At 44.5% G+C, this 27,758-nt stretch overlaps 1 protein-coding gene across 1 annotated transcript; it reads right to left on the minus strand.

Moving 5' to 3' along the window:
• Nucleotides 1-9,924: 9,924 nt before the first annotated feature.
• Nucleotides 9,925-27,175, minus strand: LOC127906917 (uncharacterized). Its single transcript, XM_052460734.1, has 2 exons — nucleotides 25,777-27,175; nucleotides 9,925-10,001 (listed from the first exon to the last, which is right to left on the minus strand). Exons 1-2 carry the CDS (start codon nucleotides 27,173-27,175, stop codon nucleotides 9,925-9,927), a joined length of 1,476 nt encoding a protein of 491 aa, XP_052316694.1.
• Nucleotides 27,176-27,758: the final 583 nt, after the last annotated feature.

Raw genomic sequence — 27,758 nt, forward strand, 5'->3', positions numbered from 1 at the left:
GCTCACAGTACAGAAGGTGGATCTTATTAGAACTCCGTATTTGTATTAAATTATGCTAAATCAATTGACTGTACATCAATGCCTCGAAGAAGCAAAACTGAGACTTAAGTCAGAGTCTGTTTGATTGAGTGGGCCTGCATTGCACAGGGAGGAAAACACTGTTGAACACCACCATCCTCCCCCTTCCTTTCCCTCCACCGTGAATTAGAATTGATCATTCAACAATCTGGCTTTGTTTTCCAAGGAATGATAAAGAGTTTGCTGCTACCAAAGCAACTTCAGCAACAAACTGCCACACGCCGACCTTCCACTGCAGCTTAACCCCCCCAACACACCGCCCTTCCACTGCAGCTTAACCCCCCCAGCACACCGCCCTTCCACTGCAGCTTAACCCCCCAACACACCGCCCTTCCACTGCAGCTTAACCCCCCAACACCGCCCTTCCATTGCAGCTTAACCCCCCAACACACCGCCCTTCCACTGCAGCTTAACCCCCCAGCACACCGCCCTTCCACTGCAGCTTAACCCCCCCAACACACCGCCCTTCCACTGCAGCTTAACCCCCCAGCACACCGCCCTTCCACTGCAGCTTAACCCCCAACACACCACCCTTCCACTGCAGCTTAACCCCCCAACACACCGCCCTTTCACTGCAGCTTAACCCCCCAACACCGCCCTTCCACTGCAGCTTAACCCCCGACACACCGCCCTTCCACTGCAGCTTAACCCCCCAACACACCGCCCTTCCACTGCAGCTTAACCCCCAACACACCGCCCTTCCACTGCTGCTTAACCCCCCCGACACACCGCCCTTCCACTGCAGCTTAACCCCCAACACACCGCCCTTCCACTGCTGCTTAACCCCCCCCGACACACCGTCCTTCCACTGCAGCTTAACCCCCCGACACACCGCCCTTCCACTGCAGCTTAACCCCCCAACACACCGCCCTTCCACTGCAGCTTAACCCCCCAACACCGCCCTTCCATTGCAGCTTAACCCCCAACACACCGCCCTTCCACTGCAGCTTAACCCCCAGCACACCGCCCTTCCACTGCAGCTTAACCCCCCAACACACCGCCCTTCCACTGCAGCTTAACCCCCAGCACACCGCCCTTCCACTGCAGCTTAACCCCCAACACACCACCCTTCCACTGCAGCTTAACCCCCAACACACCGCCCTTTCACTGCAGCTTAACCCCCCAACACCGCCCTTCCACTGCAGCTTAACCCCCCCAACACACCGCCCTTCCACTGCAGCTTAACCCCCCAACACACCGCCCTTCCACTGCAGCTTAACCCCCAACACACCGCCCTTCCACTGCTGCTTAACCCCCCGACACACCGCCCTTCCACTGCAGCTTAACCCCCAACACACCGCCCTTCCACTGCTGCTTAACCCCCGACACACCGTCCTTCCACTGCAGCTTAACCCCCCGACACACCGCCCTTCCACTGCAGCTTAACCCCCCCCAACACACCGCCCTTCCACTGCTGCTTAACCCCCCGACACACCGCCCTTCCACTGCAGCTTAACCCCCAACACACCGCCCTTCCACTGCAGCTAAACCCTCCCAACACACCGCCCTTCCACTGCAGCTTAACCCCCCCACACCGCCCTTCCACTGCAGCTTAACCCCCCAACACACCGCCCTTCCACTGCAGCTTAACCCCCCCCAACACACCGCCCTTCCACTGCAGCTAAACCCTCCCTCACACATACACGCCGCCCTAACACTGCAGCTCAACTCCCCTCCCCCTCCTGTCATCTACACAATACCACCACTACCTCTTCCCCCTCTCTCTCTCTGTCGCTCTCTAGCACATGCTGAATGACCCACACACACACACACACACATACACCGATACACCCTGTCCTAAGCACGACATGTCAGAAGAGGCCTAGTCAAAACCTTGAACTCCAAATCAATGAGAGGAATTGAGACTGGCCCCTGTGCACAATATGAGCTCTCTGTTGTTGAGGGCTGAGTGACGTGTTTGCTGTGACAGCGCCACTGACACGGTCAAACGATACGTTCCTCCGAGACACGCCACCTGGTCGGTAGTGTGTGTTCCATTTCTTAGTCAATATTCTGTGACCCGACAACTGTCATTCAAGGGGCTATTTTGTTTTCCATTGCAGCACTTTGCTGAAAGACACTACCCCAAGTGATCAGTTGGGAGAAGGAGGAGGATTTGATCAAATAGCAAATATAAAAATATTACACATCACAACAAAGTTGGAGGGTGTATTTGTATAAGCTGTTTACAGTGAGTATTATCTGGATTACAACTTCCCCACAGGATAATACTGACATTTGAAAATGAACAAAACTAACAAGTGTAAACAAAATGGCCGACATACCGTAGAATTTTTGGGGGTTTGTTAGCTTTCCTATTCCTTCGAGGTTGAGTGTTATCCTGCCTCCCTGATCACAGTCGACAGTAAACACAATCTTTCAGATGTGTTGACAGACGGTTCCTCTCTTAGCTTGCTTAGCCAGCCTTTAGCCTTTATCCATTAGCGCTATTTTGCCCTACCAAGCAAAAAGGCAGCAACAGCTCATAACATGGATCTGAGAAAAAAAAACAGCTTTGATTTACCTCGGTTTCACAGTAACTTTATACAGTTACTGTTAACATGACCCCCATTCTCTCTAAAACACAAGACAATAGAGGCAGGACACTTGTCCGTATGATTATTTAACGTAGCTAAAATGACATTAACTCATTTTTGACCAAATGAGCAGTTACTGCCTTTTTTTTTTGCTTGGTAGAGCAGTATTGACCTGAATCTTTTTAGGTGGTAGAGAAGTCCGGCCCAAATCCACTGGTACTCCAATCTCGTCAGATTGACACTGCTCCAGAGTTGAGTAACTCCATTGATTTCATTTCACAGGCTATTGGATTAGTTGTATCATAACACCCACAACGAGATTGGGTTGGCATGGATTTTCTCCTGTCGGGTCAAAAGGCCTAGACAATAAAAAAATTTTTTATCACTCTTTGGCCCTTCCAAACACATATCCATAGATCACATTTATGTCAACTGGTCAGTATTGCACATTCAATATATATATATATATATATATATATATATTTTGTTTGTCAAGTTCATTGTAAAAGGACCAATGAGCAACAACACATGAAGTTTATAGGATCACTTCAACATTTGGTGCCAAGTTAAGAGTATATATAATTTTTGTAATTAATTAAGGTATATATACATTTTCAACAATTTTCGAGCCTAAAGTTAGGAATGAGCAAAGGCTTTGATTTATGTTCCAACAGATGGAAAGGGGTTTTAGAAAAAATATAGCAGTAAAAGTCTTAAAAGATATCAGAAATACTTCAAAACAAAGTATTGTTTAATGCAACCGTTGTGTCAGATTTCAAAAAAACTTTACGGAAAAAGCAAACCATGCAATAATCTGAGAACGGCGCTCAGAATGTTTTTTTCTTTATCCGCCATGTTGGAGTCAACAGAAATCAGAAACAACATTATAAATATTCCCTTACCTTTGATGATCTTCATTAGAATGCACTCCCAGGAATCACAGTTCCACAATAAATGCTTGATTTGTTCGATAATGTCCATTATTTATGTCCAAGTAGCTACTTTTGTTAACGAGTTTAGTACACAAATCCAAACTCTCGCGCAGGTCCAGCCGAACGTCGGGCAAAAACTTCAAAAAGTTATATTTCAGGTCCAAGAAACTTGTCAAACTAAGTATAGAATCAATCTTTAGGATGTTGTTATCATAGATATTCAATAACGTTCCAACCGGAGAATTCCAATGTCTGTAGAGAAGCAATGGAACGCAGGTCGCTATCATGTGAAATGTGCGATACCAGGACCTGGCTCTCTGCCAGACCACTGACTCAAACAGCTCCCATCCGGCTCCACAACACAGTAGAAGCCTCATTCAAGTTTCTAAAGACAGTTGACATCTAGCGGAAGCCATAAAAAGTGCAACTTGATCAATATCCCACTGTGTATTCAATAGGGGCTGGGTTGAAAATCGACTCACAGACATCATTCAAACAGTTTTAGAAACTTCAGAATGTTTTCTATCCAATACTACTAATATGCATATATTAGCATCTGTGACTGAGGAGCAGGCCGTTTACTCTGGGCACCTCTGGGCACCTTTCATCCAATTACTCAATACTGCCCCTGCAGCCATAAGTCAAGGTATTGGTGTGGCCATCACATCATATCCTATAGACCATTTGTGGGCAGAACTGAAAACGCATGTTCAAGCATGGGTGCCTGCAAACCTGACTCAGTTACACCAGCACTGTCAGGAGGAATGGGGCAACATTCACCCAACTTATTGAAGGCTACCCAAAATGTTTGACCCAAGTTAAACAATTTAAAGGCAATGCTACCAAATTCTAATTGAGTGTATATTAACTTATGACCCACTGGGAATGTGATGAAAGAAATTAAAGCTGAAATAAATAATTATCTCTACTATTATTCTGTCATTTCACATTCTAAAAATAAATTGGTGATCCTAACTGACCTAAAACAGGGAATTCTTACTAGGATTAAATGTCAGGAATTGTGAAAAACTGAGTTTAAATGTATTTGGCTAATGTGTATGTAAACTTCCAACTTCAACTATATACTGAGATAATTTGACAGATCATGTGACTTAGATTGCACACATGTGGTCTTTAGTGAACCAATTATGTGACTAGTGAGGGTAATTGGTTGCACCAGATCCTATTTAGGGGCCTCATAGCAAAGGGGGGTGAATACATATGCACACACCACTTTTCCATAAATCATTTTTGTTTTTTTGAAACAAGTAATTCTTTACATTTCACTTCACCAATTTGGACTATTTTGTGTTTTACATGTTTACATGAAATCCAAATAAAAATCAATTTAAATTACAGGTTATAATGCAACAAAATAGAAAAACACCAAGGGGATGAATACTTTTGCAAGGCACTGTATGATCAAATGAAAAGGCCTGATTAACGTGACATCCCTAACCAGCTGCCACATCCGAGTCCCCAGTGTCCGACACATTCAACAATAAAAATATAGTTTAGTATTTAGTTTAAAAGCTCTGACGAAGGCCACTCCTTTCAGTGAGAAAAAACAGAAATCCACTTTGAAAAAATATTTAAAAAAAATAATATTTCTGCTTTCAAAGATTTAGTCTGTGATGCAGTACTCTTGATCGGTTTTACAGACTGCAAAACGACTATATTTGAACACCACCGCAGGAGCTTCCAGCATCTTCCCAATTAAGTACCCTGGTTTGGTTGTTTGGCTACTTGAAGAGAACTAGGGCCTGTCACTCACAGCCCACCTCTTCCAATGCATTATGGGAAAATGTGAATCAAATTATACTACACGAAGAGCTAAAATTAAACCACACTCGATTTTTGAAATGTAACATAATATTAAGCATTCTATTTTCGCATACTAGGAATGTCATGAGTGATTTGTACGACATCCAAGCATTTAAAGTATATTAGATTTTCGAAATCTGGCATACTATTTAAAAAAATATTTTTTTCATACTCAAACGGCCTTCTATTTAGGCAGCATGTACAGTAAGGGATTTCCGACACGGCCAATATGTTTTGTTACATTTATCAGTGGAAATTGTTGTAAGTTGTCGTTGTGCATAAAGTTTCATTATTTGTTTGAGATTCATGTTTTTTGTTTGGAGTCTGTGTCATTCTGTTACCATGGAATTGCCCTTATTCAGTCCAGTTTCTTAGATACGGTGCTGTCTGGTATTGAGAAGCGGCAGTCTATTCGATTAGTTCTCAACCCTCAGAGTATGAGGAGCCTTTGGTGGTGTCTGTTGAAATGTTATTTTGGCTCCTTTGTGCTGTGTGAAGACTGACATAGCCTTGGAGCGAAGAAAGACCTCACGTCTGTTAAGTACACCCAAAACGAGCAGTGGGGAAACTGACAAGTTTTCCCAAAGGGAAAAGTATTTCTCCCTCTCCCTCTCCGTCTCTCTCTCTCTCTCTCTCTCTCTCTCTCTCTCTCTCTCTCTCTCTCTCTCTCTCTCTCTCTCCCTCTTCGTCTCTCTCTCTCTCTCTCCCTCTCTCTCTCTCCCTCTCCGTCTCTCTCTCTCTCTCTCTCTCTCTCTCTCTCTCTCTCTCTCTCTCTCTCTCTCTCTCTCTCTCTCTCTCTCTCTCTCTCTCTCTCTCAGTGACTGAAAGATAGTGCAAAAAAGTATGCATAAAGTATGCATACACTCTCACAATCCACTTTTTCTTTCTTCTCCAAAGATAGGTAGATCAGCAGCATATGTCATATATTATATTCTATATCTATTTGCACAAGCTCTTAAATTACTTCTAAATGACGACTTCCTACATGCCCAAGCTATTAACTCACTTCTAAATGACGACTTCCTACATGCCCAAGCTATTAACTCACTTCTAAATGACGACTTCCTACATGCCCAAGCTATTAACTCACTTCTAAATGACGACTTCCTACATGCCCAAGCTATTAACTCACTTCTAAATGACGACTTCCTACATGCCCAAGCTATTAACTCACTTCTAAATGACGACTTCCTACATGCCCAAGCTATTAACTCACTTCTAAATGACGACTTCCTACATGCCCAAGCTATTAACTCACTTCTAAATGACGACTTCCTACATGCCCAAGCTATTAACTCACTTCTAAATGACGACTTCCTACATGCCCAAGCTATTAACTCACTTCTAAATGACGACTTCCTACATGCCCAAGCTATTAACTCACTTCTAAATGACGACTTCCTACATGCCCAAGCTATTAACTCACTTCTAAATGACGACTTCCTACATGCCCAAGCTATTAACTCACTTCTAAATGACGACTTCCTACATGCCCAAGCTATTAACTCACTTCTAAATGACGACTTCCTACATGCCCAAGCTATTAACTCACTTCTAAATGACGACTTCCTACATGCCCAAGCTATTAACTCACTTCTAAATGACGACTTCCTACATGCCCAAGCTATTAACTCACTTCTAAATGACGACTTCCTACATGCCCAAGCTATTAACTCACTTCTAAATGACGACTTCCTACATGCCCAAGCTATTAACTCACTTCTAAATGACGACTTCCTACATGCCCAAGCTATTAACTCACTTCTAAATGACGACTTCCTACATGCCCAAGCTATTAACTCACTTCTAAATGACGACTTCCTACATGCCCAAGCTATTAACTCACTTCTATATGACGACTTCCTACATGCCCAAGCTATTAACTCACTTCTATATGACGACTTCCTACATGCCCAAGCTATTAACTCACTTCTAAATGACGACTTCCTACATGCCCAAGCTATTAACTCACTTCCAAATGACGACTTCCTACATGCCCAAGCTATTAACTCACTTCTAAATGACGACTTCCTACATGCCCAAGCTATTAACTCACTTCTATATGACGACTTCCTACATGCCCAAGCTATTAACTCACTTCTAAATGACGACTTCCTACATGCCCAAGCTATTAACTCACTTCTAAATGACGACTTCCTACATGCCCAAGCTATTAACTCACTTCTAAATGACGACTTCCTACATGCCCAAGCTATTAACTCACTTCTAAATGACGACTTCCTACATGCCCAAGCTATTAACTCACTTCTAAATGACGACTTCCTACATGCCCAAGCTATTAACTCACTTCTATATGACGACTTCCTATTGACCTCGATAAAGTCCTGACAAGTCAAGGTGTGTGCCTTCTTTGAAAAGTAATAGGAAGTAGGCATAGGCCTGCTGACATTTCTGGGAGAGTAATCTCTTAACATACGGTATTCAAGACAAATACCACACCATTCCTGCCCAAATGTCTGCCAAGCACCTGGATAAGTCAGTGCAAACCCTCCCGGTAGGGGAAGAGGGATGGAGGAGGGGGGAGGTGGGATGGAGGGCGATTCACAGTTGGCTGAAGGTTGAAGTGAGTGATGCTGAGGATATTTGAAATAGACCCTCACAGCTCTAAATCACATATAAAATGCACCGATATACACACTTACACACGCGCACAAACTCACACACATACACACGCACATACACACAACTCAAACCCCATGCACACACACACAGGGGTCTTGTCAGGTCATTCTCCTGTAGCTCGTCTCTTTCCTTACGTGATTAGCTGTGTCCAGCAGTAGGCACCTCACAGGAGAAGCCCTTGAGGGCCTTGCCTGAGCTGCCAATTATCACCAAACTACTAGGCTAATTAAGGTTTTGATTAGGTTCCTGAGGATATGCAGAAGAGGGGGATGGGAGGGGTCTCCCTCGGATCACACGGTGTCTGTCAGAAGCAGGCTCTGTGAAATTGGATTGTTGGTTGTTATGAACCTTTGACCCCCCCCAGACTCTGACTATAAGGGAAAGAAAGTTGTCTAGAAATAGAAATAAAAGGAAAGTACCAAGGATTACCAAGGATATTACCAAGGATATTACCAAGAGGACGACATATTGGAGAGACAGACAACACCATTTATTGTGCAGTTCATGCCAGGAACAACCAGGGGACAGAAGGGGACTTGAGCTCCATCAGTTTTTGTTTTTGTTTTGTCCCTATATGAAAATAGTAAAAAGGTTGAAATGATTGATTGATTGACAGGTTGACACAAAATCAGTATCTGCCCTACTCTGTCAGCACAATGGACAGAGCATGGCCTGATGTATGTAGGGGCTCTGGAGATCCACTGGATCCATTAGGAATTACTCCTTTGGGTGTTCATAAAAAAGGAGAAAAAAAATGCTTCACATCTGTGGTAGGCTAAGTGAATAACGTGATACGCCTTTAGTATTTTATTTTGATTTAAAAAGGCGGGCCAAGTTCACCATTGAAGCTGCTTCACCCAACTCTGCCTCATGCCCCACCACCACAACGTTTAGTTAGCTTCTTCGCTAGCTGTAAAAAGCGTTAGTGTTATTAGCCGTAGCCAATTTAGCTAGCTGGAACCAGTTTGTCTGCCACAATGGATATGATAGTTCCCAAACACAGCCAAATAGAAGGGACACCTGTGTCAGCATTGTGAAGTTCCACTCTGACATCCAATGCAATTATTTTGTACAACACGGAAGTAAGAAATGAGGCTCCAGGGCTGCTGAAGTTGGTGACGGACTCCTGCTTTTCGTTTACAGCCGCCGTGATGCACAGAATCCTCAGTCTTCTCCGTCCTCCAAACAAATTACTGCAGGCAAAAAGCAACAGATCTTTACACTGGAGTCAAAGTGGTCCACAGTGCGTTGGGATCGAGAAGCTGAGGAGTGAAAGCAAGATCGAAGCCATTTGGGCGCAGCACAGTGCCAATGTCAATGATACACCACCACTTCCAAGCAAACGATGACGTTAGGGTAAGTACAAATCTCCAGCAATACGTGGTGGACAGTGCAGTAGGCCAGCAGAACAGAGGAGAAGAGACTCAGTGTAAAAAGAGTGTTCTTCAACACATTGGATGCTGTCATTGGTTAAATGTCAGAACGATTCAGCGAAGGCAACAACCAACTGGTGGAGGCCCTGTGTGCCCTTGACCTTAGGAGCCATGACTTTCTAGATGTGAAAAAGATGAAACCACTGCTGAATCTAAGCAAAACAGATTTGGTAGAGCTGAGTTTAGTGTCGCGCTTCAGTTTTTTGAAGACTGAAATTGCATGCTCTGGATCCAATGAGGTCAAATGGACCCCACTTGATATCTCTCTACGGCACTGAAACATGGACTGACTCGTGCTTACCGCGGGGAGCATGTGACTGGTCAGGCACCGTGTTATGGGGTGATGCGCACAGTGTCTCGAGTGAGCATTCACAGGCCGGTGTGCTCTGTGCCAGCGTCCCGCATTTGCCGGGTGGAAGTGGGTATCCAGCCAGAACGGATTGTGCCAGCTCTGCGCTCGAGACCGCCAGTGCGCCTTCACGGCCCAGTGTATCCAATGCCCGCCCCACGCACCAGGCCTCCTGTGTGGCTCTCCAACCTGGTCAGTACTGTGCCTGCGCCCAGGAAAAAGCCGCCAGTGATGATCCATGGCACGAAACCTCCAGTGATGATCCATGGCACGAAGCCTCCAGTGATGATCCATGGCACGAAGCCTCCAGTGATGATCCATGGCATGAAGCCTCCAGTGATGATCCATGGCAAGAAGCCTCCAGTGATGATCCATGGCACCATGCCTCCAGTGATGATCCATGGCATGAAGCCTCCAGTGATGATCCATGGCAAGAAGCCTCCAGTGATGATCCATGGCACCATGCCTCCAGTGATGATCCATGGCATGAAGCCTCCAGTGATGATCCATGGCAAGAAGCCTCCAGTGATGATCCATGGCACCATGCCTCCAGTGATGATCCATGGCATGAAGCCTTCAGTGATGATCCATGGCAAGAAGCCTCCAGTGATGATCCATGGCAAGAAGCCTCCTGTGATGATCCATGGCACCATGCCTCCAGTGATGATCCATGGCAAGAAGCCTCCAGTGATGATCCATGGCACCATGCCTCCAGTGATGATCCATGGCATGAAGCCTCCAGTGATGATCCATGGCAAGAAGCCTCCAGTGATGATCCATGGCACCATGCCTTCAGTGATGATCCATGGCACGAAGCCTCCAGTGATGATCCATGGCACGAAGCCTCCAGTGATGATCCATGGCAAGAAGCCTACAGTGATGATCCATGGCACCATGCCTCCAGTGATGATCCATGGCAAGAAGCCTACAGTGATGATCCATGGCACGAAGCCTCCAGTGATGATCCATGGCACCATGCCTCCAGTGATGATCCATGGCACCATGCCTTCAGTGATGATCCATGGCATGAAGCCTCCAGTGATGATCCATGGCAAGAAGCCTCCAGTGATGATCCATGGCACCATGCCTCCAGTGATGATCCATGGCACCATGCCTTCAGTGATGATCCATGGCACGAAGCCTCCAGTGATGATCCATGGCACGAAGCCTCCAGTGATGATCCATGGCAAGAAGCCTCCAGTGATGATCCATGGCACCATGCCTCCAGTGATGATCCATGGCATGAAGCCTACAGTGATGATCCATGGCATGAAGCCTACAGTGATGATCCATGGCACCATGCCTCCAGTGATGATCCATGGCACGAAGCCTCCAGTGACGATCCATGGCACCATGCCTTCAGTGATGATCCATGGCATGAAGCCTACAGTGATGATCCATGGCAAGAAGCCTCCAGTGATGATCCATGGCACGAAGCCTCCAGTGATGATCCATGGCACGAAGCCTCCAGTGATGATCCATGGCACGAAGCCTCCAGTGACGATCCATGGCACCATGCCTTCAGTGATGTTCCATGGCAAGAAGCCTCCAGTGATGATCCATGGCACGGAACCTCCAGTGATGATCCATGGCACGAAGCCTCCAGTGATGATCCATGCCAAGAAGCCCCCAGTGATTATCCATGGCACGAAACCTCCAGTGATGATCCATGGCATGAAGCCTCGAGTGATAATCCTTGGCACGAAGCCTCCAGTGATGATCCATGGCACCATGCCTCCAGTGATGATCCATGGCATGAAACCTCCAGTGATGATCCATGGCATGAAGCCTCCAGTGATAATCCATGGCATGAAGCCTCCAGTGATGATCCATGGCATGAAGCCTCCAGTGATAATCCATGGCATGAAGTCTCCAGTGATGATCCATGGCATGAAGTCTCCAGTGATGATCCATGGCATGAAACCTCCAGTGATGATCCATGGCATGAAGCCTCCAGTGATGATCCATGGCACGAAGCCTCCAGTGATGATCCATGCCAAGAAGCCCCCAGTGATTATCCATGGCACGAAACCTCCAGTGATGATCCATGGCATGAAGCCTCAAGTGATGATCCATGGCACGAAGCCTCCAGTGATGATCCATGGCACGAAGCCTCCAGTGATGATCTATGGCAAGAAGCCTCCAGTAGTGATCCATGGCACGAGGCCTGCAGTGAGGAGTCATGGCACGAAGCCTCCAGCGACAGCCTCCAGTCCGGAGCTTCCAGCAAGGTTGCCCAGTCCGGGGCCCGCAGCGAGGGTGCCAAGTCTGGGACCCACAGCAAGGGTCCCAGTCCGGGGCGCGCAGAGAGGGTTCCCAGTCCGGGGTCGGCGGAGAGGGTCCCCATACCAGAGGCGCCACCAATGTGGGTTGAGCCAGAGGTGGAGCGGGGTCTATGTCCATGGCAAGAAGTCTCCAGTGATGATCCATGGCAAGAAGTCTCCAGTGATGATCCATGGCAAGAAGCCTCCAGTGATGATCCATGGCAAGAAGCCTCCAGTGATGATCCATGGCACGAAGTCTCCAGTGATGATCCATGGCAAGAAGCCCCCAGTGATGATCCATGGCAAGAAGCCCCCAGTGATTATCCATGGCAAGAAGTCTCCAGTGATGATCCATGGCACGAAGTCTCCAGTGATGATCCATGGCAAGAAGCCTCCTGTGATGATCCATGGCACGAAGCCTCCAGTTATGATCCATGGCATGAAACCTCCAGTGATGATCCATGGCATGAAGCCTCCAGTGATAATCCATGGCATGAAGCCTCCAGTGATGATCCATGGCATGAAGCCTCCAGTGATAATCCATGGCATGAAGTCTCCAGTGATGATCCATGGCATGAAGTCTCCAGTGATGATCCATGGCATGAAACCTCCAGTGATGATCCATGGCATGAAGCCTCCAGTGATAATCCATGGCATGAAGTCTCCAGTGATGATCCATGGCATGAAACCTCCAGTGATGATCCATGGCATGAAGCCTCCAGTGATAATCCATGGCATGAAGCCTCCAGTGATAATCCTTGGCACAAAGCCTCCAGTGATGATCCATGGCACCATGCCTCCAGTGATGATCCATGGCAAGAAGCCTCCTGTGATGATCCATGGCAAGAAGCCTCCTGTGATGATCCATGGCAAGAAGTCTCCAGTGATGATCCATGGCACGAAGCCTCCAGTGATGATCCATGGCAAGAAGTCTCCAGTGATGATCCATGGCATGAAGCCTCCAGTGATAATCCTTGGCACGAAGCCTCCAGTGATGATCCATGGCACCATGCCTCCAGTGATGATCCATGGCAAGAAGCCTCCTGTGATGATCCATGGCACGAAGCCCACAGTGATGATCGATGGCACGAAACCTCCAGTGATGATCCATGGCATGAAGCCTCCAGTGATGATCCATGGCACGAAGCCTGCAGTGATGATCCATGGCAGGAAAACACCCAGTGATGATCCATGGCAAGAAGCCTCCAGTGATGATCCATGGCAAGAAGTCTCCAGTGATAATCCATGGCAAGAAGCCTCCAGTGATGATCCATGGCACAAAGCCTCCAGTGATGATCCATGGCACGAAGCCTCCAGTGATGATCCATGGCACGAAGCCTCCAGTGATGATGCAAGAAGCCTCCAGTAGTGATCCATGGCACGAGGCCTGCAGTGAGGAGTCATGGCACAAAGCCTCCATCAACAGCCTCCAGTCCGGAGCCTCCAGCGACGGCCTCCAGTCCGGAGCCTCCAGCGACGGCCTCCAGTCCGGAGCTTCCAGCAAGGTTGCCCAGTCCAGTTTAAGGCTGCATCTCACTGTAGTAGACTGTATCTCACTGTAGTAGACTGTATACTGCATCTCACTGTAGTAGACTGTATACTGCATCTCACTGAAGTAGACTGTATCTCACTGAAGTAGACTGTATACTGTATCTCACTGTAGTAGACTGTATACTGTATCTCACTGTAGTAGACTGTAGGCTTTATCTAACTGAAGTAGACTGTATACTGTATCTCACTGTAGTAGACTGTATACTGTATCTCACTGTAGTAGACTGTAGGCTGCATCTCACTGTAGTAGACGGTATACTGCATCTCACTGAAGTAGACTGTATCTCACTGTAGTAGACTGTATACTGTATCTCACTGAAGTAGAATGTATACTGTATCTCACTGAAGTAGACTGTATACTGTATCTCACTGAAGTAGACTGTATACTGCATCTCACTGTAGTAGACTGTATACTGTATCTCAGTGAAGTAGACTGTATACTGCATCTCACTGTAGTAGACTGTCGGATGCATCTCACTGAAGTAGACTGTATACTGTATCTCACTGAAGTAGACTGTATACTGCATCTCACTGTAGTAGACTGTAGGCTGCATCTCACTTTAGTAGACTGTATACTGTATCTCACTGTAGTAGACTGTATACTGTATCTCACTGTAGTAGACTGTATCCTGCATCTCACAGTAGTAGACTGTATACTGCATCTCACTGAAGTAGGCTGTATCTCACTGTAGTAGGCTGTAGGATCCATCTCACTGTGGTAGACTGTAGACTGCATTTCATTGTAGTACACTGTATACTGTATCTCACTGTAGTAGACTGTAGGCTGCATCTCACTGTAGCAGACTGTATACTGTATCTCACTGAAGTAGAATGTATACTGTATCTCACTGTAGTAGACAGTATACTGTATCTCACTGTAGTAGACTGTATACTGTATCTCACTGTAGTAGACTGTAGGCTGCATCTCACTGTAGTAGACTGTATACTGTATCTCACTGAAGTAGACTGTATACTGCATCTCAATGAAGTAGACTGTATCTCACTGTAGTAGACTGTATACTGCATCTCACTGAAGTAGGCTGTAACTCACTGTAGTAGACTGTATACTGCATCTCACTGTAGTAGACTGTATACTGTACCTCACTGAAGTAGACTGTATCTCACTGTAGTAGACTGTATACTGCATCTCACTGTAGTAGACTGTATACTGTACCTCACTGAAGTCGACTGTATCTCACTGTAGTAGACTGTATACTGCATCTCACTGAAGTAGAATGTATACTGTATCTCACTGTAGTAGACTGTATACTGTACCTCACTGAAGTAGACTGTATCTCACTGTAGTAGACTGTATACTGCATCTCACTGAAGTAGACTGTATACTGTATACTGCATCTCACTGTAGTAGACTGTATACTGTATCTCACTGAAGTAGACTGTATACTGCATCTCACTGAAGTAGACTGTATACTGCATCTCACTGAAGTAGACTGTATACTGTATCTCACTGAAGTAGACTGTATACTGCATCTCACTGAAGTAGACTGTATACTGCATCTCACTGTAGTAGACTGTATACTGCATCTCACTGAAGTAGACTGTATACTGCATCTCACTGAAGTAGACTGTATACTGCATCTCACTGTAGTAGACTGTATACTGCATCTCACTGAAGTAGACTGTATCTCACTGTAGTAGACTGTATACTGTATCTCACTGAAGTAGACTGTATACTGCATCTCACTGAAGTAGACTGTATACTGCATCTCACTGAAGTAGACTGTATACTGCATCTCACTGAAGTAGACTGTATACTGCATCTCACTGAAGTAGACTGTATACTGCATCTCACTGAAGTAGACTGTATACTGCATCTCACTGTAGTAGACTGTATACTGCATCTCACTGAAGTAGACTGTATACTGCATCTCACTGAAGTAGACTGTATACTGTATCTCACTGTAGTAGACTGTATACTGTATCTCACTGTAGTAGACTGTAGGCTTTATCTAACTGAAGTAGACTGTATACTGTATCTCACTGTAGTAGACTGTATACTGTATCTCACTGTAGTAGACTGTAGGCTGCATCTCACTGTAGTAGACGGTATACTGCATCTCACTGAAGTAGACTGTATCTCACTGTAGTAGACTGTATACTGTATCTCACTGAAGTAGAATGTATACTGTATCTCACTGAAGTAGACTGTATACTGTATCTCACTGAAGTAGACTGTATACTGCATCTCACTGAAGTAGACTGTATACTGTATCTCAGTGAAGTAGACTGTATACTGCATCTCACTGTAGTAGACTGTCGGATGCATCTCACTGAAGTAGACTGTATACTGTATCTCACTGAAGTAGACTGTATACTGCATCTCACTGTAGTAGACTGTAGGCTGCATCTCACTTTAGTAGACTGTATACTGCATCTCACTGTAGTAGACTGTATACTGTATCTCACTGTAGTAGACTGTATCCTGCATCTCACAGTAGTAGACTGTATACTGCATCTCACTGAAGTAGGCTGTATCTCACTGTAGTAGGCTGTAGGATCCATCTCACTGTGGTAGACTGTAGACTGCATTTCATTGTAGTACACTGTATACTGTATCTCACTGTAGTAGACTGTAGGCTGCATCTCACTGTAGCAGACTGTATACTGTATCTCACTGAAGTAGAATGTATACTGTATCTCACTGTAGTAGACAGTATACTGTATCTCACTGTAGTAGACTGTATACTGTATCTCACTGTAGTAGACTGTAGGCTGCATCTCACTGTAGTAGACTGTATACTGTATCTCACTGAAGTAGACTGTATACTGCATCTCAATGAAGTAGACTGTATCTCACTGTAGTAGACTGTATACTGCATCTCACTGAAGTAGGCTGTAACTCACTGTAGTAGACTGTATACTGCATCTCACTGTAGTAGACTGTATACTGTACCTCACTGAAGTAGACTGTATCTCACTGTAGTAGACTGTATACTGCATCTCACTGTAGTAGACTGTATACTGTACCTCACTGAAGTCGACTGTATCTCACTGTAGTAGACTGTATACTGCATCTCACTGAAGTAGAATGTATACTGTATCTCACTGTAGTAGACTGTATACTGTACCTCACTGAAGTAGACTGTATCTCACTGTAGTAGACTGTATACTGCATCTCACTGAAGTAGACTGTATACTGTATACTGCATCTCACTGTAGTAGACTGTATACTGTATCTCACTGAAGTAGACTGTATACTGCATCTCACTGAAGTAGACTGTATACTGCATCTCACTGAAGTAGACTGTATACTGTATCTCACTGAAGTAGACTGTATACTGCATCTCACTGAAGTAGACTGTATACTGCATCTCACTGTAGTAGACTGTATACTGCATCTCACTGAAGTAGACTGTATACTGCATCTCACTGAAGTAGACTGTATACTGCATCTCACTGTAGTAGACTGTATACTGCATCTCACTGAAGTAGACTGTATCTCACTGTAGTAGACTGTATACTGTATCTCACTGAAGTAGACTGTATACTGCATCTCACTGAAGTAGACTGTATACTGCATCTCACTGAAGTAGACTGTATACTGCATCTCACTGAAGTAGACTGTATACTGCATCTCACTGAAGTAGACTGTATACTGCATCTCACTGAAGTAGACTGTATACTGCATCTCACTGTAGTAGACTGTATACTGCATCTCACTGAAGTAGACTGTATACTGCATCTCACTGAAGTAGACTGTATACTGTATACTGTATCTCACTGTAGTAGACTGTATACTGTATCTCACTGTAGTAGACTGTAGGCTTTATCTAACTGAAGTAGGCTGTATACTGTATCTCACTGTAGTAGACTGTATACTGTATCTCACTGTAGTAGACTGTAGGCTGCATCTCACTGTAGTAGACGGTATACTGCATCTCACTGAAGTAGACTGTATCTCACTGTAGTAGACTGTATACTGTATCTCACTGAAGTAGAATGTATACTGTATCTCACTGAAGTAGACTGTATACTGTATCTCACTGAAGTAGACTGTATACTGCATCTCACTGAAGTAGACTGTATACTGTATCTCAGTGAAGTAGACTGTATACTGCATCTCACTGTAGTAGACTGTCGGATGCATCTCACTGAAGTAGACTGTATACTGTATCTCACTGAAGTAGACTGTATACTGCATCTCACTGTAGTAGACTGTAGGCTGCATCTCACTTTAGTAGACTGTATACTGTATCTCACTGTAGTAGACTGTATACTGTATCTCACTGTAGTAGACTGTATCCTGCATCTCACAGTAGTAGACTGTATACTGCATCTCACTGAAGTAGGCTGTATCTCACTGTAGTAGGCTGTAGGATCCATCTCACTGTGGTAGACTGTAGACTGCATTTTATTGTAGTACACTGTATACTGTATCTCACTGTAGTAGACTGTAGGCTGCATCTCACTGTAGCAGACTGTATACTGTATCTCACTGAAGTAGAATGTATACTGTATCTCACTGTAGTAGACAGTATACTGTATCTCACTGTAGTAGACTGTATACTGTATCTCACTGTAGTAGACTGTAGGCTGCATCTCACTGTAGTAGACTGTATACTGTATCTCACTGAAGTAGACTGTATACTGCATCTCAATGAAGTAGACTGTATCTCACTGTAGTAGACTGTATACTGCATCTCACTGAAGTAGGCTGTAACTCACTGTAGTAGACTGTATACTGCATCTCACTGTAGTAGACTGTATACTGTACCTCACTGAAGTAGACTGTATCTCACTGTAGTAGACTGTATACTGCATCTCACTGTAGTAGACTGTATACTCTACCTCACTGAAGTCGACTGTATCTCACTGTAGTAGACTGTATACTGCATCTCACTGAAGTAGAATGTATACTGTATCTCACTGTAGTAGACTGTATACTGTACCTCACTGAAGTAGACTGTATCTCACTGTAGTAGACTGTATACTGCATCTCACTGAAGTAGACTGTATACTGTATACTGCATCTCACTGTAGTAGACTGTATACTGTATCTCACTGAAGTAGACTGTATACTGCATCTCACTGAAGTAGACTGTATACTGCATCTCACTGAAGTAGACTGTATACTGTATCTCACTGAAGTAGACTGTATACTGCATCTCACTGAAGTAGACTGTATACTGCATCTCACTGTAGTAGACTGTATACTGCATCTCACTGAAGTAGACTGTATACTGCATCTCACTGAAGTAGACTGTATACTGCATCTCACTGTAGTAGACTGTATACTGCATCTCACTGAAGTAGACTGTATCTCACTGTAGTAGACTGTATACTGTATCTCACTGAAGTAGACTGTATACTGCATCTCACTGAAGTAGACTGTATACTGCATCTCACTGAAGTAGACTGTATACTGCATCTCACTGAAGTAGACTGTATACTGCATCTCACTGAAGTAGACTGTATACTGCATCTCACTGAAGTAGACTGTATACTGCATCTCACTGTAGTAGACTGTATACTGCATCTCACTGAAGTAGACTGTATACTGCATCTCACTGAAGTAGACTGTATACTGCATCTCACTGTAGTAGACTGTATACTGCATCTCACTGAAGTAGACTGTATACTGCATCTCACTGAAGTAGACTGTATACTGCATCTCACTGTAGTAGACTGTATACTGCATCTCACTGAAGTAGACTGTATACTGTATCTCACTGAAGTAGACTGTATACTGCATCTCACTGAAGTAGACTGTATACTGCATCTCACTGTAGTAGACTGTATACTGCATCTCACTGAAGTAGACTGTATCTCACTGTAGTAGACTGTAGGCTGCATCTCACTGAAGTAGACTGTATACTGCATCTCACTGAAGTAGACTGTATACTGCATCTCACTGTAGTAGACTGTATACTGCATCTCACTGAAGTAGACTGTATCTCACTGTAGTAGACTGTATACTGCATCTCACTGAAGTAGACTGTATACTGCATCTCACTGAAGTAGACTGTATACTGCATCTCACTGTAGTAGACTGTATACTGCATCTCACTGTAGTAGACGGTATACTGCATCTCACTGAAGTAGACTGTATACTGCATCTCACTGAAGTAGACTGTATCTCACTGTAGTAGACTGTATACTGCATCTCACTGAAGTAGACTGTATCTCACTGTAGTAGACTGTATACTGTATCTCACTGAAGTAGACTGTATACTGCATCTCACTGAAGTAGACTGTATACTGCATCTCACTGTAGTAGACTGTATACTGTATCTCACTGAAGTAGAATGTATACTGTATCTCACTGTAGTAGACTGTATACTGTACCTCACTGAAGTAGACTGTATCTCACTGTAGTAGACTGTATACTGCATCTCACTGAAGTAGACTGTATACTGTATACTGCATCTCACTGTAGTAGACTGTATACTGTATCTCACTGAAGTAGACTGTATACTGCATCTCACTGAAGTAGACTGTATACTGCATCTCACTGAAGTAGACTGTATACTGTATCTCTCTGAAGTAGACTGTATACTGCATCTCACAGAAGTAGACTGTATACTGCATCTCACTGTAGTAGACTGTATACTGCATCTCACTGAAGTAGACTGTATACTGCATCTCACTGAAGTAGACTGTATACTGCATCTCACTGTAGTAGACTGTATACTGCATCTCACTGAAGTAGACTGTATCTCACTGTAGTAGACTGTATACTGTATCTCACTGAAGTAGACTGTATACTGCATCTCACTGAAGTAGACTGTATACTGCATCTCACTGAAGTAGACTGTATACTGCATCTCACTGAAGTAGACTGTATACTGCATCTCACTGTAGTAGACTGTATACTGCATCTCACTGTAGTAGACTGTATACTGTACCTCACTGAAGTCGACTGTATCTCACTGTAGTAGACTCTATACTGCATCTCACTGAAGTAGAATGTATACTGTATCTCACTGTAGTAGACTGTATACTGTACCTCACTGAAGTAGACTGTATCTCACTGTAGTAGACTGTATACTGCATCTCACTGAAGTAGACTGTATACTGTATACTGCATCTCACTGTAGTAGACTGTATACTGTATCTCACTGAAGTAGACTGTATACTGCATCTCACTGAAGTAGACTGTATACTGCATCTCACTGAAGTAGACTGTATACTGTATCTCACTGAAGTAGACTGTATACTGCATCTCACTGAAGTAGACTGTATACTGCATCTCACTGTAGTAGACTGTATACTGCATCTCACTGAAGTAGACTGTATACTGCATCTCACTGAAGTAGACTGTATACTGCATCTCACTGTAGTAGACTGTATACTGCATCTCACTGAAGTAGACTGTATCTCACTGTAGTAGACTGTATACTGTATCTCACTGAAGTAGACTGTATACTGCATCTCACTGAAGTAGACTGTATACTGCATCTCACTGAAGTAGACTGTATACTGCATCTCACTGAAGTAGACTGTATACTGCATCTCACTGAAGTAGACTGTATACTGCATCTCACTGAAGTAGACTGTATACTGCATCTCACTGTAGTAGACTGTATACTGCATCTCACTGAAGTAGACTGTATACTGCATCTCACTGAAGTAGACTGTATACTGCATCTCACTGTAGTAGACTGTATACTGCATCTCACTGAAGTAGACTGTATACTGTATCTCACTGAAGTAGACTGTATACTGCATCTCACTGAAGTAGACTGTATACTGCATCTCACTGTAGTAGACTGTATACTGCATCTCACTGAAGTAGACTGTATCTCACTGTAGTAGACTGTAGGCTGCATCTCACTGAAGTAGACTGTATACTGCATCTCACTGAAGTAGACTGTATACTGCATCTCACTGTAGTAGACTGTATACTGCATCTCACTGAAGTAGACTGTATCTCACTGTAGTAGACTGTATACTGCATCTCACTGAAGTAGACTGTATACTGCATCTCACTGAAGTAGACTGTATACTGCATCTCACTGTAGTAGACTGTATACTGCATCTCACTGTAGTAGACTGTATACTGCATCTCACTGAAGTAGACTGTATACTGCATCTCACTGAAGTAGACTGTATCTCACTGTAGTAGACTGTATACTGCATCTCACTGAAGTAGACTGTATCTCACTGTAGTAGACTGTATACTGTATCTCACTGAAGTAGACTGTATACTGCATCTCACTGAAGTAGACTGTATACTGCATCTCACTGTAGTAGACTGTATACTGTATCTCACTGAAGTAGACTGTAGGCTGCATCTCACTGTAGTAGACTGTATACTGCATCTCACTGAAGTAGACTGTATCTCACTGTAGTAGACTGTATACTGCATCTCACTGTAGTAGACTGTATACTGTATCTCACTGTAGTAGACTGTAGGCTGTATCTCACTGAAGTAGACTGTATACTGCATCTCAATGAAGTAGACTGTATCTCACTGTAGTAGACTGTATACTGCATCTCACTGAAGTAGGCTGTAACTCACTGTAGTAGACTGTATACTGCATCTCACTGTAGTAGACTGTATACTGTACCTCACTGAAGTAGACTGTATCTCACTGTAGTAGACTGTATACTGCATCTCACTGTAGTAGACTGTATACTGTACCTCACTGAAGTCGACTGTATCTCACTGTAGTAGACTGTATACTGCATCTCACTGAAGTAGAATGTATACTGTATCTCACTGTAGTAGACTGTATACTGTACCTCACTGAAGTAGACTGTATCTCACTGTAGTAGACTGTATACTGCATCTCACTGAAGTAGACTGTATACTGTATACTGCATCTCACTGTAGTAGACTGTATACTGTATCTCACTGAAGTAGACTGTATACTGCATCTCACTGAAGTAGACTGTATACTGCATCTCACTGAAGTAGACTGTATACTGCATCTCACTGAAGTAGACTGTATCTCACTGTAGTAGACTGTATACTGCATCTCACTGAAGTAGACTGTATCTCACTGTAGTAGACTGTATACTGTATCTCACTGAAGTAGACTGTATACTGCATCTCACTGAAGTAGACTGTATACTGCATCTCACTGTAGTAGACTGTATACTGTATCTCACTGAAGTAGAATGTATACTGTATCTCACTGTAGTAGACTGTATACTGTACCTCACTGAAGTAGACTGTATCTCACTGTAGTAGACTGTATACTGCATCTCACTGAAGTAGACTGTATACTGTATACTGCATCTCACTGTAGTAGACTGTATACTGCATCTCACTGAAGTAGACTGTATACTGCATCTCACTGAAGTAGACTGTATACTGCATCTCACTGTAGTAGACTGTATACTGCATCTCACTGAAGTAGACTGTATCTCACTGTAGTAGACTGTATACTGTATCTCACTGAAGTAGACTGTATACTGCATCTCACTGAAGTAGACTGTATACTGCATCTCACTGAAGTAGACTGTATACTGCATCTCACTGAAGTAGACTGTATACTGCATCTCACTGAAGTAGACTGTATACTGCATCTCACTGAAGTAGACTGTATACTGCATCTCACTGTAGTAGACTGTATACTGCATCTCACTGAAGTAGACTGTATACTGCATCTCACTGAAGTAGACTGTATACTGCATCTCACTGTAGTAGACTGTATACTGCATCTCACTGAAGTAGACTGTATACTGCATCTCACTGAAGTAGACTGTATACTGCATCTCACTGTAGTAGACTGTATACTGCATCTCACTGAAGTAGACTGTATACTGTATCTCACTGAAGTAGACTGTATACTGCATCTCACTGAAGTAGACTGTATACTGCATCTCACTGTAGTAGACTGTATACTGCATCTCACTGAAGTAGACTGTATCTCACTGTAGTAGACTGTAGGCTGCATCTCACTGAAGTAGACTGTATACTGCATCTCACTGAAGTAGACTGTATACTGCATCTCACTGTAGTAGACTGTATACTGCATCTCACTGAAGTAGACTGTATCTCACTGTAGTAGACTGTATACTGCATCTCACTGAAGTAGACTGTATACTGCATCTCACTGAAGTAGACTGTATACTGCATCTCACTGTAGTAGACTGTATACTGCATCTCACTGTAGTAGACTGTATACTGCATCTCACTGAAGTAGACTGTATACTGCATCTCACTGAAGTAGACTGTATCTCACTGTAGTAGACTGTATACTGCATCTCACTGAAGTAGACTGTATCTCACTGTAGTAGACTGTATACTGTATCTCACTGAAGTAGACTGTATACTGCATCTCACTGAAGTAGACTGTATACTGCATCTCACTGTAGTAGACTGTATACTGTATCTCACTGAAGTAGACTGTAGGCTGCATCTCACTGTAGTAGACTGTATACTGCATCTCACTGAAGTAGACTGTATCTCACTGTAGTAGACTGTATACTGCATCTCACTGTAGTAGACTGTATACTGTATCTCACTGTAGTAGACTGTAGGCTGCATCTCACTATAGTAGACTGTATACTGCATCTCACTGTAGTAGACTGTATACTGCATCTCACTGTAGTAGACTGTATACTGTATCTCACTGTAGTAGGCTGTATACTGTATCTCACTGTAGTAGACTGTATCCTGCATCTCACAGTAGTAGACTGTATACTGCATCTCACTGAAGTAGGCTGTATTTCACTGTAGTAGGCTGTAGGATCCATCTCACTGTGGTAGACTGTAGACTGCATTTCACTGTAGTAGGCTGTAGGCTGCATCTCACTGTAGTAGGCTGTATCTCACTGTAGTAGGCTGTAGGCTGCAGGCTGCATATAACTGTAGTAGGCAGTAGGGTGCATATCACTATAGTAGGCTGTAGGCTGTAGGCTGCATCTCACTGTAGTAGGCTGTAGGCTGTAGGCTGCATCTCACTATATTAGGCTGTAGGCTGTAGGCTGTAGGCTGCATCTCACTGTAGAAGGATGTAGGCTGTATCTCACCGTAGTGGGCTGTAGGCTGTAGGCTTTGTTTCACTGTAGTGGGCTGTAGGCTGTAGGCTGTGTCTCACTGTAGTGGGCTGTAGGCTGTAGGCTTTATCTCACTGTAGTGGGCTGTAGGGTGTAGGCTGTAGACTGTATCTCACTATAGTAGAATTTAGACTGCAGGCTGTATCTCACTGTAGTAGGCTGTAGACTATAGACTGTAGGATGCATCTCACTGTAGTAGGCTGTAGACTGTAAACTGTAGGTTGCATCTCACTGTAGTAGGCTGTAGACTGTAGACTGTAGGTTGCATCTCACTGTAGTAGGCTGTAGACTGTAAACTGTAGGTTGCATCTCACTGTAGTAGGCTGTAGACTGTAGGATGCATCTCACTGTAGTAGGCTGTAGACTGTCGACTGTAGGATGCACCTCACTGTAGTAGGCTGTAGACTGTAGGATGCATCTCACTGTAGTAGGCTGTAGACTGTAGGATGCATCTCACTGTAGTAGGCTGTAGACTGTCGACTATAGGATGCATCTCACTGTAGTAGGCTGTAGACTGTCGACTGTAGGATGCATCTCACTGTAGTAGGCTGTAGACTGTAGACTGTAGGATGAACCTCACTGTAGTAGGCTGTAGACTGTAGGATGCATCTCACTGTAGTAGGCTGTAGACTGTAGGATGCATCTCACTGTAGTAGGCTGTAGACTGTAGACTGTAGGATGCATCTCACTGTAGTAGGCTGTAGACTGTAGACTGTAGGATGCATCTCACTGTAGTAGGCTGTAGACTGTCGACTGTAGGATGCATCTCACTGTAGTAGGCTGTAGACTGTAGACTGTAGGATGCATCTCACTGTAGTAGTCTGTAGACTGTAGGATGCATCTCACTGTAGTAGGCTGTAAACTGTCGACTGTAGGATGCATCTCACTGTAGTAGGCTGTAGACTGTAGACTGTAGGATGCATCTCACTGTAGTAGGCTGTAGACTGTAGGATGCATCTCACTGTAGTAGGCTGTAGACTGTCGACTGTAGGATGCATCTCACTGTAGTAGGCTGTAGACTGTAGACTGTAGGATGCATCTCACTGTAGTAGGCTGTAGACTGTAGGATGCATCTCACTGTAGTAGGCTGTAGACTGTCGACTGTAGGAAGCACCTCACTGTAGTAGGCTGTAGACTGTAGGATGCATCTCACTGTAGTAGGCTGTAGACTGTAGACTGTAGGATGCATCTCACTGTGGTAGGCTGTAGGATCCATCTCACTGTGGTAGGCTGTAGGATCCATCTCACTGTGGTAGGCTGTAGATTGCATCTCACTGTAGTAGCCTGTATAATCCATCTCACTGTGGTAGGCTGTAGGATCCATCTCACTGTGGTAGGCTGTAGGATCCATCTCGCTGTGGTAGGCTGTAGGATCCATCTCACTGTGGTAGGCTGTAGGATCCATCTCGCTGTGGTAGGCTGTAGGATCCATCTCACTGTGGTAGGCTGTAGGATCCATCTCACTGTGGTAGGCTGTAGGATCCATCTCACTGTGGTAGGCTGTAGGATCCATCTCACTGTGGTAGGCTGTAGGATCCATCTCGCTGTGGTAGGCTGTAGGATCCATCTCGCTGTGGTAGGCTGTAGGATCCATCTCGCTGTGGTAGGCTGTAGGATCCATCTCACTGTGGTAGGCTGTAGGATCCTTCTCACTGTGGTAGGCTGTAGGATCCATCTCACTGTGGTAGGCTGTAGGATCCATCTCGCTGTGGTAGGCTGTAGGATCCATCTCGCTGTGGTAGGCTGTAGGATCCATCTCGCTGTGGTAGGCTGTAGGATCCATCTCACTGTGGTAGGCTGTAGGATCCATCTCACTGTGGTAGGCTGTAGGATCCATCTCACTGTGGTAGGCTGTAGGATCCATCTCGCTGTGGTAGGCTGTAGGATCCATCTCGCTGTGGTAGGCTGTAGGATCCATCTCGCTGTGGTAGGCTGTAGGATCCATCTCGCTGTGGTAGGCTGTAGGATCCATCTCACTGTGGTAGGCTGTAGGATCCATCTCACTGTGGTAGGCTGTAGGATCCATCTCACTGTGGTAGGCTGTAGGATCCATCTCGCTGTGGTAGGCTGTAGGATCCATCTCACTGTGGTAGGCTGTAGGATCCATCTCACTGTGGTAGGCTGTAGGATCCATCTCGCTGTGGTAGGCTGTAGGATCCATCTCACTGTGGTAGGCTGTAGGATCCATCTCACTGTGGTAGGCTGTAGGATCCATCTCACTGTGGTAGGCTGTAGGATCCATCTCACTGTGGTAGGCTGTAGGATCCATCTCACTGTGGTAGGCTGTAGGATCCATCTCACTGTGGTAGGCTGTAGGATCCATCTCACTGTGGTAGGCTGTAGGATCCATCTCACTGTGGTAGGCTGTAGGATCCATCTCACTGTGGTAGGCTGTAGGATCCATCTCGCTGTGGTAGGCTGTAGGATCCATCTCACTGTGGTAGGCTGTAGGATCCATCTCACTGTGGTAGGCTGTAGGATCCATCTCACTGTGGTAGGCTGTAGGATCCATCTCACTGTGGTAGGCTGTAGGATCCATCTCACTGTGGTAGGCTGTAGGATCCATCTCGCTGTGGTAGGCTGTAGGATCCATCTCACTGTGGTAGGCTGTAGAATGTGGACTATGTTTTGGTTATTTGGATCCCCTTAACTGTTTGTTTACTGTGTTTTTTTGCTGTTAATGTATCTAGCCTAAATATAGTGTGTCATGCCTTCATCGTTTTCATGTTTTGTTTTCTAGGACTACTTGGTTCCTCTGTTTAGTCCTCTTCACATTCATTGATTCGCAGTTTTCGATATTCTAAGTCAAAGTACTGCTATTCAGAATTTAGTTTGGATATGAATATCTAGGCTTCTATGTTCAGCATTTAGTTTGCATTATTTTGGTAAGACAGCTGTGTGTACGGTTGCATCCGCATCTGTTTCCGTTCGGTGAATGATTATCCTGTAGCCTATATTCATTACCAATAGGGCCTTACTGTAGTGTGTAGGGTGCTGTCCATTGTCCTGTACAACCCAGTACAGACAGGCTACAGGCTACTTGCAACCTGTCGTTGCAGAACCATTCAGACAATGGTCTCTGAGACTCTTTGGACTTTATGTTTATGTTGGTATGTTGTGATAAAAGGAGAATTCAAATACAATTCCAATGCAAGATATCCACAAAATGGTGCCTC

Source organism: Oncorhynchus keta, chromosome 13 (assembly GCF_023373465.1).
Source record: "Oncorhynchus keta strain PuntledgeMale-10-30-2019 chromosome 13, Oket_V2, whole genome shotgun sequence".
NCBI lineage: Eukaryota > Metazoa > Chordata > Actinopteri > Salmoniformes > Salmonidae > Oncorhynchus > Oncorhynchus keta.